Source organism: Pelobates fuscus, chromosome 3, assembly GCF_036172605.1.
Source record: "Pelobates fuscus isolate aPelFus1 chromosome 3, aPelFus1.pri, whole genome shotgun sequence".
In the NCBI taxonomy this organism is placed as follows: domain Eukaryota; kingdom Metazoa; phylum Chordata; class Amphibia; order Anura; family Pelobatidae; genus Pelobates; species Pelobates fuscus.
In genome coordinates this window covers 401403920-401418636 of record NC_086319.1, presented here as the reverse complement: position 1 = coordinate 401418636, position 14717 = coordinate 401403920, and the positions used below count along the sequence as shown (strand labels likewise).

The 14717-nt window shown below is 46.0% G+C and overlaps 1 protein-coding gene across 1 annotated transcript in view; it reads left to right on the top strand.

Moving 5' to 3' along the window:
- CHD3 (chromodomain helicase DNA binding protein 3) overlaps positions 1 to 14717 on the top strand; it is an 86700-nt gene that overhangs the window by 58643 nt on the left and 13340 nt on the right. Inside the window, exons 23-27 of the mRNA XM_063449702.1 lie at positions 11500 to 11731; positions 12100 to 12269; positions 12509 to 12686; positions 14477 to 14542; positions 14624 to 14709. Coding sequence (XP_063305772.1) covers positions 11500 to 11731; positions 12100 to 12269; positions 12509 to 12686; positions 14477 to 14542; positions 14624 to 14709 — 732 coding nt within the window. The remainder of the gene's footprint in view (positions 1 to 11499; positions 11732 to 12099; positions 12270 to 12508; positions 12687 to 14476; positions 14543 to 14623; positions 14710 to 14717) is intronic.

Here is a 14717-nt window from a genome sequence, read left to right as displayed (position 1 = left end):
AGACTGAGCTATCCATCACTGTATATACAGAGAGAGGACAGACTGTGCTATCTATCACTGTATATACAGAGAGAGGACAGACTGAGCTATCTATCACTGTATATACAGAGAGAGGACAGACTGAGTTATCTATCACTGTATATACAGAGAGAGGACAGACTGAGCTTTCTATCACTGTATATACAGAGAGAGGTCAGACTGAGCTATCTATCACTGTATATACAGAGAGAGGACAGACTGAGCTATCTATCACTGTATATACAGAGAGAGAAACTATCGCTGCATATACAGAGAGAGGACAGACTGAGCTATCTATCGCTGTATATACAGAGAGAGGACAAACTGAGCTATCTATCACTGTATATACAGAAAGAGGAAAGACTGAGCTATCTATCACTGTATATACAGAGAGAGGACAGACTGAGCTATCTATCGCTGTATATACAGAGAGAGGACAGACTGAGCTATCTATCACTGTATATACAGAGAGAGGTCAGACTGAGCTATCTATCACTGTATATACAGAGAGAGGACAGACTGAGCTATCTATCACTGTATATACAGAGAGAGGTCAGACTGAGCTATCTATCACTGTATATACAGAGAGAGGTCAGACTGAGCTATCTATCACTGTATATACAGAGAGAGGACAGACTGAGCTATCTATCACTGTATATACAGAAAGAGGACAGACTGAGCTATCTATCGCTGTATATACAGATAGAGGACAAACTGAGCTATCTATTGCTGTATATACAGAGAGAGGACAGACTGCGCTATCTATTGCTGTATATACAGAGAGAGGACAAACTGAGCTATCTATCACTGTACATACAGAGAGAGGACAGACTGTGCTATCTATTGCTGTATATACAGAGAGAGGACAGACTGAGCTATCTATCACTGTATATACAGAGAGAGGACAGACTGAGCTATCTATCACTGTATATACAGAGAGAGGACAGACTGCGCTATCTATTGCTGTATATACAGAGAGAGGACAGACTGAGCTATCTATCACTGTATATACAGAGAGAGGACAGACTGAGCTATCTATCACTGTATATACAGAGAGAGGACAGACTGAGCTATCTATCGCTGTATATACAGAGAGAGGACAGACTGAGCTATCTATCGCTGTATATACAGAGAGAGGACAAACTGAGCTATCTATCACTGTATATACAGAGAGAGGACAGACTGTGCTATCTATCGCTGTATATACAGAGAGAGGACAGACTGGGCTATCTATAGCTGTATATACAGAGAGAGAACAGACTGAGCTATCTATCACTGTATATACAGGGAGAGGACAGACTGAGCTATCTATCACTGTATATACAGGGAGATGACAGACTGAGCTATCTATCGCTGTATATACAGAGAGAGGACAGACTGCGCTATCTATCACTGTATATACAGAGAGAGGACAGACTGAGCTATCTATCACTGTATATACAGAGAGAGGACAGACTGAGCTATCTATCACTGTATATACAGAGAGAGAACAGACTGAGCTATCTATCACTGTATATACAGGGAGAGGACAGACTGAGCTATCTATCACTGTATATACAGAGAGAGGACAGACCTGAGCTATCTATCGCTGTATATACAGAGAGAGGACAGACTGCGCTATCTATCACTGTATATACAGAGAGAGGACAGACTGAGCTATCTATCACTGTATATACAGAGAGAGGACAGACTGAGCTATCTATCGCTGTATATACAGAGAGAGGACAGACTGAGCTATCTATCACTGTATATACAGAGAGAGGACAGACTGAGCTATCTATCGCTGTATATACAGAGAGAGGACAGACTGAGCTATCTATCGCTGTATATACAGAGAGAGGACAGACTGAGCTATCTATCACTGTATATACAGAGAGAGGTCAGACTGAGCTATCTATCACTGTATATACAGAGAGAGGACAGACTGAGCTATCTATCACTGTATATACAGAGAGAGGACAGACTGAGCTATCTATCGCTGTATATACAGAGAGAGGACAGACTGAGCTATCTATCGCTGTTTATACAGAGAGAGGACAGACCGAGCTATCTATCACTGTATATACAGAGAGAGGACAGACTGAGCTATCTATCGCTGTATATACAGAGAGAGGACAGACTGAGCTATCTATCACTGTATATACAGAGAGAGGACAGACTGAGCTATCTATCGCTGTATATACAGAGAGAGGACAGACTGAGCTATCTATCACTGTATATACAGAGAGAGGACAGACTGAGCTATCTATCGCTGTATATACAGAGAGAGGACAGACTGAGCTATCTATCGCTGTATATACAGAGAGAGGACAGACTGAGCTATCTATCACTGTATATACAGAGAGAGGAAAGACTGAGCTATCTATCGCTGTATATACAGAGAGAGGACAGACTGCGCTATCTATCGCTGTATATACAGGGAGAGGACAGACTGAGCCATATATCACTGTATATACAGAGAGAAGACAGACTGAGCTATCTATCACTGTATATACAGAGAGAGGACAGACTGAGCTATCTATCGCTGTATATACAGAGAGAGGACAGACTGAGCTATCTATCACTGTATATACAGAGAGAGAACAGACTGAGCTATCTATCACTGTATATACAGGGAGAGGACAGACTGAGCCATATATCACTGTATATACAGAGAGAAGACAGACTGAGCTATCTATCACTGTATATACAGAGAGAGGACAGACTGAGCTATCTATCGCTGTATATACAGAGAGAGGACAGACTGAGCTATCTATCACTGTATATACAGAGAGAGGACAGACTGAGCTATCTATCGCTGTATATACAGAGAGAGGACAGACTGAGCTATCTATCGCTGTATATACAGAGAGAGGACAGACTGAGCTATCTATCACTGTATATACAGAGAGAGGTCAGACTGAGCTATCTATCACTGTATATACAGAGAGAGGACAGACTGAGCTATCTATCACTGTATATACAGAGAGAGGACAGACTGAGCTATCTATCGCTGTATATACAGAGAGAGGACAGACTGAGCTATCTATCGCTGTTTATACAGAGAGAGGACAGACCGAGCTATCTATCACTGTATATACAGAGAGAGGACAGACTGAGCTATCTATCGCTGTATATACAGAGAGAGGACAGACTGAGCTATCTATCACTGTATATACAGAGAGAGGACAGACTGAGCTATCTATCGCTGTATATACAGAGAGAGGACAGACTGAGCTATCTATCACTGTATATACAGAGAGAGGACAGACTGAGCTATCTATCGCTGTATATACAGAGAGAGGACAGACTGAGCTATCTATCGCTGTATATACAGAGAGAGGACAGACTGAGCTATCTATCACTGTATATACAGAGAGAGGAAAGACTGAGCTATCTATCGCTGTATATACAGAGAGAGGACAGACTGCGCTATCTATCGCTGTATATACAGAGAGAGGACAGACTGAGCTATCTATCACTGTATATACAGAGAGAGGACAGACTGAGCTATCTATCACTGTATATACAGAGAGAGAACAGACTGAGCTATCTATCACTGTATATACAGGGAGAGGACAGACTGAGCCATATATCACTGTATATACAGAGAGAAGACAGACTGAGGTATCTATCACTGTATATACAGAGAGAGGACAGACCTGAGCTATCTATCGCTGTATATACAGAGAGAGGACAGACTGCGCTATCTATCACTGTATATACAGAGAGAGAACAGACTGAGCTATCTATCACTGTATATACAGAGAGAGGACAGACTGAGCTATATATCGCTGTATATACAGAGAGAGGACAGACTGAGCTATCTATTGCTGTATATACAGAGAGAGGACAGACTGAGCTATCTATCACTGTATATACAGAGAGAAGACAGACTGAGCTATCTATCGCTGTATATACAGAGAGAGGACAAACTGAGCTATCTATCACTGTATATTGTCAGGATTACTGATTGATCCAGCACGTAGAATTGTATCACACCTAGGACTAAAAGGTAACGTCTTACTGCGCCGTAGAACGGCCGGACTTAATGTACCAAAGAATAGTCAGGATATTTGCCGAGGTCAGGATCAAACAAAGCCAAAGTCAATAACCAGAAATAAACGCTCAGGAACACACTCTCGGACAACCACTAAGGGAAACCACGACTGGGCAATGAGGAAAAGTAAAACTGAGTTTAAATAAGCCTTTTACAAATTTGATTGGCCGAAATCGGCCTATGACCCCAGAATGTGCGCGAGCGTCTCCCGCGTGATGTCACCCTCACGCCGACGTCGTCATTAACGTGGGTGAACGAGGGCTTATAATAAGGCATGGATTCTAACGGCCGGCGTCCATTAACATGCTGCAGCAGTTATTCATACAGACGCATGGCCGCTGAGTGCAAATACCGCAAAGTGATCAGGAATATGTTATATATACAGAGAGAAGACAGACTGAGCTTTCTATCACTTCTCTTATAACAGAATCTTGTGCATAATTGTAAGGAAACCAAGTTTAACCAAACCGAGTTCGGTAGTTTCCTCCCGGACGGTCAGAGCCTAAGGTAGCGAGAGTCCGGTTCGGTAGTTACAGAAACGAAATCCATACGGAATATAACAGCTGCATAAGATAATTCCCTTGTTACAGCATACGAATTCCAAATAACAGTCAGAGTCCAGGTTCAGGATACAAGCAGAACTAACGTTTATTCACACACATGGCTTTTTATGCAGGTCCCCATGCAAGGGGACATCCCACAGGGAGGAGTAACATTTATCCAATCCCGAACAGTAAAAATATAAAACACACCCAATACAAACAGGCAGTTCCCTCCCCTAGTCCTGGAGATAATCAGGTCTGATATAGTAACAACCTAATTATCTCCAGGCTGAAAATTCACTATTTTCCCCAATTTCTGGAACACCCCTTTATACCTGGGGTATCCCCACAAATACTATATCCCCTGATAGCCCCGATCCGGGTGACCAACATATCCAAATTTCACCCGGATCGGTTCAGGGGTTCGTAAAAAGTATGGAAGTCCTTTGTGACCGGTCCACTGGGGGCGGACTGCCCAAAATAGTTCCAGAGGTTCGTGTGGTTTTGCCGGTCACTTCAGAAAAAGGGAAGAAATGCATAAAAGTACCGAATGAATTCCCCTGGCTCCTAGCAGCGATTGTTCCCCTCATTCGTGTGCATATTTGTACCGAATAGCGCTCTCCTAGCTAATCGGTATCACTAGTTCCAGCGTTCGCATGATGGAGACCGGTGTTTGGGAAGTCGAGTGTCCGATTTTAGTTCCAGACACTCGACGACCAAGTCCCGCTGCCTTTGTTTGGCGAAAAAAAGATGGCCGCGGTTTTCTCTGCCACGTGGCGTTCGACAGTACGAACGCTGACCGCACACATAGAGGGTGAAAGTGATGCCGGCTTTGAAGTTAAGTGAGCCAGGGGTGGTCTCTGTTCGGCAGTCCCATCTGCCGAATGAAAAGTACACAAAAAAGCAAGAACTATGCAACAAAATATCGAATAATATAGTCATTTCTTCACACTGCTCCCCTATAAGTCCATAGGTCGGCATACCCGCCTAGACCCTGTCGGGTTGGCTTGGGGATGTCCGAGAAAAGTAGCGGTTTAGGAGTCCAGTTCGGTCTGGCGTGACAGGCCATCCGCATTACCATTTTGGTTTCCGGGCCGGTACTGCATAGTAAAATTATAAGGTTGAAGGGCTAGGCTCCACCGTAATAGCCTGGGATTGTCTCCAGCTACCCGGTTAAGCCATACCAGGGGGTTGTGGTCCGTCATAAGGGTAAATGCCCGCCCATACAAATAGGGCTGTAGCTTCTTGAGTGCCCACACGAGGGCCAAGCATTCTTTTTCTACGGTGGCATAGCTGACTTCTCGGGGTAACAGTTTACGGCTGAGGTATGCCACCGGGTGTTCCATGCCGTCTGTGCCCACTTGACTTAGCACGGCTCCCAGTCCGAACATGGAGGCATCTGTGTGTACAAGAAATTGTTTAGTGTAGTCGGGTGCTGCCAACACAGGAGCCTCACTCAATGCCGCTTTAAGCTTCTGGAAAGCGTCCGTGCACTCTGGGGTCCAGGAAACCTGTTTGGGGAGGGCCTTTTTGGTAAGGTCGGTGAGGGGTTTGGCCAGGGCGCTGTACTCTGGGACAAACTTTCTATAATAACCGGCCGTCCCTAAGAAAGCTAGTACCTGGGTTTTGGTCCTAGGTTGGGGCCAGTTCGCTATGGCCTCTACCTTCGCTGGCTCTGGACGCTGTCTACCGGAGCCCACCCTGTGGCCGAGATACTGTACCTCGGCCAGACCTACGTGACATTTGTCGGGTTTTAACGTGAGCCCTGCGAGGTGGATTCGTTGGAGTACCCTGGACACATGGCCCAGATGGTCTCCCCATGTGCGGCTGTAGACGGCAATATCGTCTAGATACGCGCATGCGAAGTCCTGAAACCCCTCCAGGAGCCTATCGGCCATCCTCTGAAAGGTAGCCGGGGCATTCTTCATCCCAAAGGGCATAACCTTGAATTGGTATAGCCCGAAAGGGGTGACGAATGCCGACTTGGGGATGGCCGCAGGCTCCAAGGGGATCTGCCAATAACCTTTGCACAGGTCCAGGGTAGTCAAGTAGTTCCCCCCCGCCATACGGTCTAAGAGCTCATCTATTCTGGGCATGGGGTAGGCGTCTGTTATGGTACGATCGTTAAGCCTCCGATAGTCTACACAGAAGCGCGTGGTACCGTCGCGCTTCGGTACTAGGACTACCGGGGAGGCCCAAGGACTTTGCGAGGGTTCTATTACCCCTAACTGTAACATATCCCTTAACTCGGTGAGCATACTCTCACGCACTGCTTCCGGGATCCGATATGGTTGTTGCCGCAGTGGCGTCTCTCCCTGGGTTTCCACGCGGTGTACCGCAGCGGAGGTATAGCCTGGGGTGGCTGAAAACATCTCTTGGTATCTCTGCAGCAGTTGCGTGGCCTCACCTTTCTCCAGGGGGTTTAAATTTTGACCCAAGCTTACTTGGTCAATAGTACAGGGAGCGGTGTCTAGTAAATCGGGGAGGGGTAGTCCCTCACTATCTTCTGTGGCGGGCGCACACACGGCGCCCACATCCTCTGTTCTCTCAAAGTATGGTTTGAGCATATTCACATGGAAGGCTTTGGTCAGCCTTTCATCTGAGCATTTGCTCACGATGTAGGTGGTCTCGCTAACCCGTTCTACTACCTTAAATGGTCCCTGCCATGCGGCTTGTAGCTTATCCTTTTTAACTGGCCTCAAAGCTAACACCTTCTGCCCTAATTCTAGTACTCTATCTTGGGCTCCCCTATCGTACCATTTCCTCTGGTCCTCCTGGGCCGTCTGCAGGTTCTCCCGAACCGATGCGGTGAGCGCCCGCAGACGGTCCCGGAACTCCAGAACATACTGGACGATAGGGACTCCCCCCTCGTCTGTATTGCCCTCCCAGTGCTCCCGTACGAGCTCCAGTGGGCCCCGAACTTTTCTCCCATACAGGAGTTCGAAGGGGGAAAACCCAGTGGAGGCCTGGGGCACCTCACGGTAGGCAAACAGAAGGTGGGGGAGGAATTTTTCCCAGTTCTTGTGGGACTCCGTAAAGGTTTTTAGCATCTGTTTTAGAGTGCCATTGAAACGTTCACAGAGCCCGTTAGTCTGGGGATGGTACGGGGCGCTGAACAGGGGTTTCACTCCACAGCTCTGCCACAATTGTTGTGTCAGGGTAGCCGTGAACTGAGTTCCCCGATCGGATAGGATCTCTTGTGGGAAACCTACTCGGGTGAAAATCTGAATAAGGGCTTCGGCCACGGTCTCGGCCTCTATATTGGTGAGGGCGACTGCCTCCGGGTACCTAGTGGCGTAGTCGACCACGGTTAGTATGAACTTTTTGCCCGACTGGCTGGGTCGGCTGAGGGGTCCTATTAAATCTACCGCTACTCGGTGAAAGGGCTGTTCTATAATGGGCAATGGGTGAAGTTTGGCCTTCCGAAGGTCTCCCCTTTTTCCCACCCTTTGGCAGACGTCGCACGTCCTGCAGTAATACTTGAGGTCCTGGGTGACCCTGGGCCAGAAGAAGGTTTGGGTTAACCTGTCTCTTGTCTTTTTAACCCCTAAATGTCCTGCTAGGGGAATGTCATGACTGAGTTTTAACAACTCAGCCCGGAATTTACGGGGTACAATTAATTGTCTTTTGATGACCTGGGTGGCCCCCTGTCCCACCCCCTCGGTCACTCTATACAGTAACCCCTTATACCACTCAAATTTTTCGTGCGGGTTGTTCCCTGGGGTAACGGCCGCTGCCTTCCTATAACCCTCTAATGTGGGGTCGGTACGCTGCTCTTGTTCAAACCCCTGGGGGGTATCCCAGAAAGGAAAGGTAGGATCGGGTAAGGGGGGTATCTCGACTCTTACCTGGTTTTCCTCAGAGTGCAGCGGAGCTTCCAGTCTGGCTTGAGCTCGGGTGGTAACTGGGTATGCCTCGGCAGGGGGGTCTCGGGCCAGTTGGGAGGTCAAGCATCCTACATCATTCCCCAACAAAACCTCGGCGGCTAGTTCTTGCATAATCCCCACCTCCAGCTGTTTGGACCCGGAACCCCAATCAACAAGGATATTAGCGGTGGGCAGTTTGTGAATAGCGCCCCCAGCCACCCTCACAGCGACTGTGCGTCCGGTGCGAGCTTGCGCTCTGATCGTGTGAGGTTGCACCACAGTCAAAGTAGCCCCAGAGTCTCTCAGAGCCCGGGCCCCCACGCCATCTACGGTAATCCATTGGCGGTGGTGGTCCCGGTTGTCACCCCCAGCTTGAACTGGGTTGACCTCGTGTAACACACTCCACTGTTCTTCTTGGTTAGGAACACCGGTTGTGCCTTCCTGTTGCACACAATGAGCAGCTGCCCTGGGTTGTTGTGGGGGTTGCCTTTCCCAGCTTCCCCGGTTTAAGCGAGGGCACTGATTCTTGTAATGCCCTGGTTGCTTGCAATAATGGCACACTGCAGGAGGACGTGGTGTGTTTGCTGGGTTCGGTGAAGGGTTACTCATGGAGGGTCTAGGAGGGGTAGGGGTTGTTGGAGCCTGGTAGTGAGGCTTAAAAGGTGGTCTGCTCACCCCTTGCTCCTTCCTCCTATTATCTTGATACTCATCCGCTAGCCTGGCGGCTTCCTCCACAGTTTTTGGTTTTCTATCTTTAACCCAGTCTTTTATGTCCTCTGCAGAGTGATTAAAAAATTGCTCCAGTAACATAAGTTGCAAAGCATCCTCCAGAGTGGTTGCTTGGCAGCCCTTCATCCAATTGCGGGCCGCCCGTTGTAGCCGAAAAGCCCATTCCGTATGGGAATCTCTCCCAGTCTTCCTCAGCTCTCTAAATTTTTTTCGGTATGCCTCCGGAGTTACAGCATATCTGGCCAACAAAATGTCTTTTACTTTTTCATAATTATGTATGTCCCCCTCAGGTACTGCTCGCAGCGCCTCGGCTGCTCTACCGGACAATTTACTGCTAATGACTGCAGCCCATTTCGTGGAGTCTAATCCCTCCAGCGCACATTGACGTTCAAAGTCTTGCAAGTAACTGTCAATTTCCATCTCATTGTCATTAAACGATTTAAAGGCTGCATAATTTACCTTCTTTGGTATCTCCCCAGTACTTCCCGGGGAGTGCAGTAAATCTCCTTGTGCCGGCCTATCCCGGTCCTCTCGTTCTTTTTGCGCTTGTCTGGCTTGTGCCATGACCTGCAAAAGCGCCTCTGTAGTTGGGTTGGGTCCCAATAGACTGACCATCCATCGGATGTCCTTTTTCATCACGGTTTCTTCCTCTTGATCCATCTCTGTATTACTGGTATTATCGCTCTGTATTAATTCCGCAATTAACGTGGCTTTTGTCTTGTTACTTGCCACTCTGCCTCGAGCTTCCAGTAAATCTTTTAGTGTGGTTCTTTTAAGTAGCTGGTACTGCTGAGCCATTCATTCCCTTGCTTGGTTTGTAACGTCCATTCGGGATTCGAATCCCTCCGCTTGCCACCAGTTGTAAGGACACCAAGTTTAACCAAACCGAGTTCGGTAGTTTCCTCCCGGACGGTCAGAGCCTAAGGTAGCGAGAGTCCGGTTCGGTAGTTACAGGAACGAAATCCATACGGAATATAACAGCTGCATAAGATAATTCCCTTGTTACAGCATACGAATTCCAAATAACAGTCAGAGTCCAGGTTCAGGATACAAGCAGAACTAACGTTTATTCACACACATGGCTTTTTATGCAGGTCCCCATGCAAGGGGACATCCCACAGGGAGGAGTAACATTTATCCAATCCCGAACAGTAAAAATATAAAACACACCCAATACAAACAGGCAGTTCCCTCCCCTAGTCCTGGAGATAATCAGGTCTGATATAGTAACAACCTAATTATCTCCAGGCTGAAAATTCACTATTTTCCCCAATTTCTGGAACACCCCTTTATACCTGGGGTATCCCCACAAATACTATATCCCCTGATAGCCCCGATCCGGGTGACCAACATATCCAAATTTCACCCGGATCGGTTCAGGGGTTCGTAAAAAGTATGGAAGTCCTTTGTGACCGGTCCACTGGGGGCGGACTGCCCAAAATAGTTCCAGAGGTTCGTGTGGTTTTGCCGGTCACTTCAGAAAAAGGGAAGAAATGCATAAAAGTACCGAATGAATTCCCCTGGCTCCTAGCAGCGATTGTTCCCCTCATTCGTGTGCATATTTGTACCGAATAGCGCTCTCCTAGCTAATCGGTATCACTAGTTCCAGCGTTCGCATGATGGAGACCGGTGTTTGGGAAGTCGAGTGTCCGATTTTAGTTCCAGACACTCGACGACCAAGTCCCGCTGCCTTTGTTTGGCGAAAAAAAGATGGCCGCGGTTTTCTCTGCCACGTGGCGTTCGACAGTACGAACGCTGACCGCACACATAGAGGGTGAAAGTGATGCCGGCTTTGAAGTTAAGTGAGCCAGGGGTGGTCTCTGTTCGGCAGTCCCATCTGCCGAATGAAAAGTACACAAAAAAGCAAGAACTATGCAACAAAATATCGAATAATATAGTCATTTCTTCACAATAATGTTTACTGATATATTTTTACAGTGAGAAGGGTGAAACAGCAAAATAAATAAGAGTAAAACGGCAATATAAAAGAAAACCAAAAATACACAAAGTGTAAATGTTTGGATGCAGAATTCACATTCAGTAAATGAAACGGTACAGTGTACGTGTAGGTTTGGAATCAGTGAGAAATTCATTTTTTGCAAGGATGTTTTACAAGGTTGAACTTCTGCCATTTAAAAAAATAATAATAATTTATCTATTTAAATGATATGTAAACTGGTGAAATTTTTGTAGTAAGTGAATTCAAAAAGATTATCCATTTTGTCCTGTCTTTCAATTGTATAGACAGTCGAGCCAGGCGATAGACTTCATTTAAACAAATTATTTTGATTGTCTTCCTCTCCAGGCATTTAGCCGTGCTCATAGAATTGGTCAGGCGAACAAAGTGATGATTTACCGCTTTGTGACACGAGCCTCGGTGGAAGAGAGGATAACTCAGGTGGCAAAAAGGAAGATGATGCTCACTCACCTGGTGGTGCGTCCAGGCCTAGGCTCCAAGGCTGGCTCCATGTCCAAGCAGGAGCTTGATGACATCTTGAAGTTTGGAACTGAGGAACTCTTTAAAGATGAAATTGAAGGTGAGATGTTGCCAATGTATTTAATGATGAGAAAGGGGGAGCTTCATTCTTATTATGTTGTAACCATACTGGAGAAACCAGTTCCTGATTAAAAAATTCCTAATTTCCCCAGTCATAAGTTTGTGACTGCAGCTGCCCACTCTGGCTGATGTCATACTGCAGGTGTTGGCTGAGATTTAGTTGTCTTGGTTCCTATAGTGTTCCATTTGAATACATTGAATTCTTTATTGTCTAAGTATATGTTAGGGTTTGGAGGGACTGATTAAACTCAGGTGTTACTTATTGCCCCAGCAATATAACCAGCTGTTCAGATAATTAATTCTGTTTAGCAGTATGGCTCTTTTACCAATTGATCAATTATTTTCCAGCCGGTGATAACAAGGAGGATGACGGCAGTGTAATCCATTATGATAATGGAGCAATTGCACGTCTTCTTGACCGGAATCAAGACGAGACGGAAGACACAGAGGTCCAGAACATGAATGAGTATCTCAGCTCCTTCAAAGTAGCTCAGTATGTGGTGCGGGAGGAGGAGAAGGTAAGAGGATAAATACAAATAACCTTTAACTCAAATGTTGGTGAACATTGAGTATGTTTGATTTACTGATTGTGGAATCTGGTACTAGATCCTAACTCTTACTGTATAGTAAGCGAGATTATACCACGTCTCATAATTCGGTTGTGGATTAGCACATTAAGTTTAGAATCTACATTGTATGCTCTCTCCGTTATAAAGTGTCATGTCATTGTCTTGGTACTTGTGATGTTTTGTCTCAGCTGGAGGAGCTGGAGCGTGAGGTCATCAAGCAGGAGGAGAACGTGGATCCAGATTACTGGGAGAAGCTTCTACGGCATCACTATGAACAACAGCAGGAAGACCTGGCACGGAATCTGGGCAAAGGAAAGAGAGTGCGGAAACAGGTTAATTATAACGACGCAGCGCAGGAGGATCAGGGTGAGCTCTCACTCCTCACCATCCCGACATTCTCTCTCCTCACCCACATCCACCTGAATCTCATATACGAAGGTTTCACCAGACTAATCCAGCCTCCACATGTAATTTCTGACTACTCCTAGTTATCTTCTGCAATAAACTAGGCTTTACTCCATAAATCAGAGTTGTTAGGAATAGACAAGAGAAATGTGCGTATTAAGCCATAAAGCAGAGCTGGACGATAAGCAAGTCGATGAATTTATCTACCATGTTTAGTTTTTGTGGTTCCCTTATTAATTCTTCCCAAATCTGTGTTTGGTGAATAAACCTTATAGGCAACTATAGGTTTAGTCTAATAGTAGACCCTGAGAAATTTTAGTGGGGAAAGCAGGCACTCCCTGGTCTTTGCAGACCCCAGGATCTTTTAGATGAATGAATTTAGTGTTTTAAAGTCACTCTGCAAGTTGGTATAGTCTCGTGGGTTTGCTGACAATTTTCTCTCAAATATATCTCAGCGGTTCCTTGGAACATTTATCTTCTCTCGATAATTCTATCAACGCTCCCTGAGTTTGCATTCTTTCCCCGTCTCTAATTTCTGCTTCATTCTGAACTTTGTGAACCCCACCTCCCCTTGGTTTCTAATCACACATGTTCTATCCACATGCAGCTTTTTCACCCCCTCTTCTTACGGACACTTCCATAATAATTCCTCTACTTGTTCTTATATCTTACACATCCTTCTCCTTGTATTTCCATTACGCTTCACTACATCTGCATGCCCCATGTTTTTATTCATCTCCCACTCCTGGAGCTCGTGTGTTTTCTGCAGTGGAGGACCTAGTGTATGCTGGTTTGTGCATGTGTGTATGAGTACGTATACAGGGTGGCATTAGTGTGTAAATCTCAGGGTGTATTTCTATAAGGTGGCAATGTGTTCTAGCAGGAATGTGTCTGTATGCAGTACCAGTGTGTGAGTGCGTGTACGTGCAAGCATTTTCTGTAAAGTACTTGAAAATTGTGCCTTGTGAGTATTTTTTATTCTCATTGCATTTTCTGTATCATTTGACTAATACCTCAACTTTCCGCACTTACAATCTACGTCGTATCCTTACACCAATTACTGCCCAACAGCCAACCAGTCTGCTCTCCTCTGCCACATTTGGAGGAGGAAGTATTTACTGAAGTGGTAACTGCATATTTTCCAAGATTAGTTATGTTTTCTTTCAGTCCTGCAGCATTACACTGGAATTTTCTGGCTGGCTGGGAGCCAGCGCCAATGTCATCTTGTGGCCTCCTGACCACCACCATCAATTGGTCAATTTCAGACACCAGCGAATGAATGAACTCCTTTTCCTAGGTGTGCTGATAGCAGATGGGAATGCTGTTCCCTTGTTTGTATTGTGCTGGCAGCGGTGATAAGCATCATGCAAGCACCCATGGCTGCAGTTATTCCAGTTTTGGGCCCTCAGCCATTGCTACTCATTGTGCTCCTGTGCCCCCAAAACCTTGTGGGCCCTGGTGCATCATCTTTGCATTCTCCTTCCCACCCTAAGTCCATATAAATGCCACGTCCCACTTGCCATGTTCTACCTGCTTGCTTTTATTTATCCTCTCTCCTGTCGCTTTATCTAACCCATATATATTTTTGTAAAATAGAGTCAGGAGAATGAACAAGGCAAAGTCTAGGAAGGTTAGTATCATTCATCAACAAATTCACAGAGACAGTGTAGGTAGGAGATGTATCAGACTCATAATTATTAATATTACAGAAAGAGAGGTGTAAATGTAACACGTTATTATGATATCTCTAGACAATCAGTCTGAATATTCTGTGGGTTCAGAAGAGGAAGATGAAGATTTTGACGAGCGAGCAGAAGGTGAGATGAAATGAGCTCATAGGTTCGTTATCTCTTGTCTCCCGAGGGTTTCAGTTACTCAACTATCTTGTGCTATCACAGGCCGAAGGCAGTCTCGTCGGCAGCTGCGCAATGAGAAAGACAAGCCGCTTCCCCCTCTTCTGGCTCGTGTTGGTGGGAGTATAGAGGTAAGGGT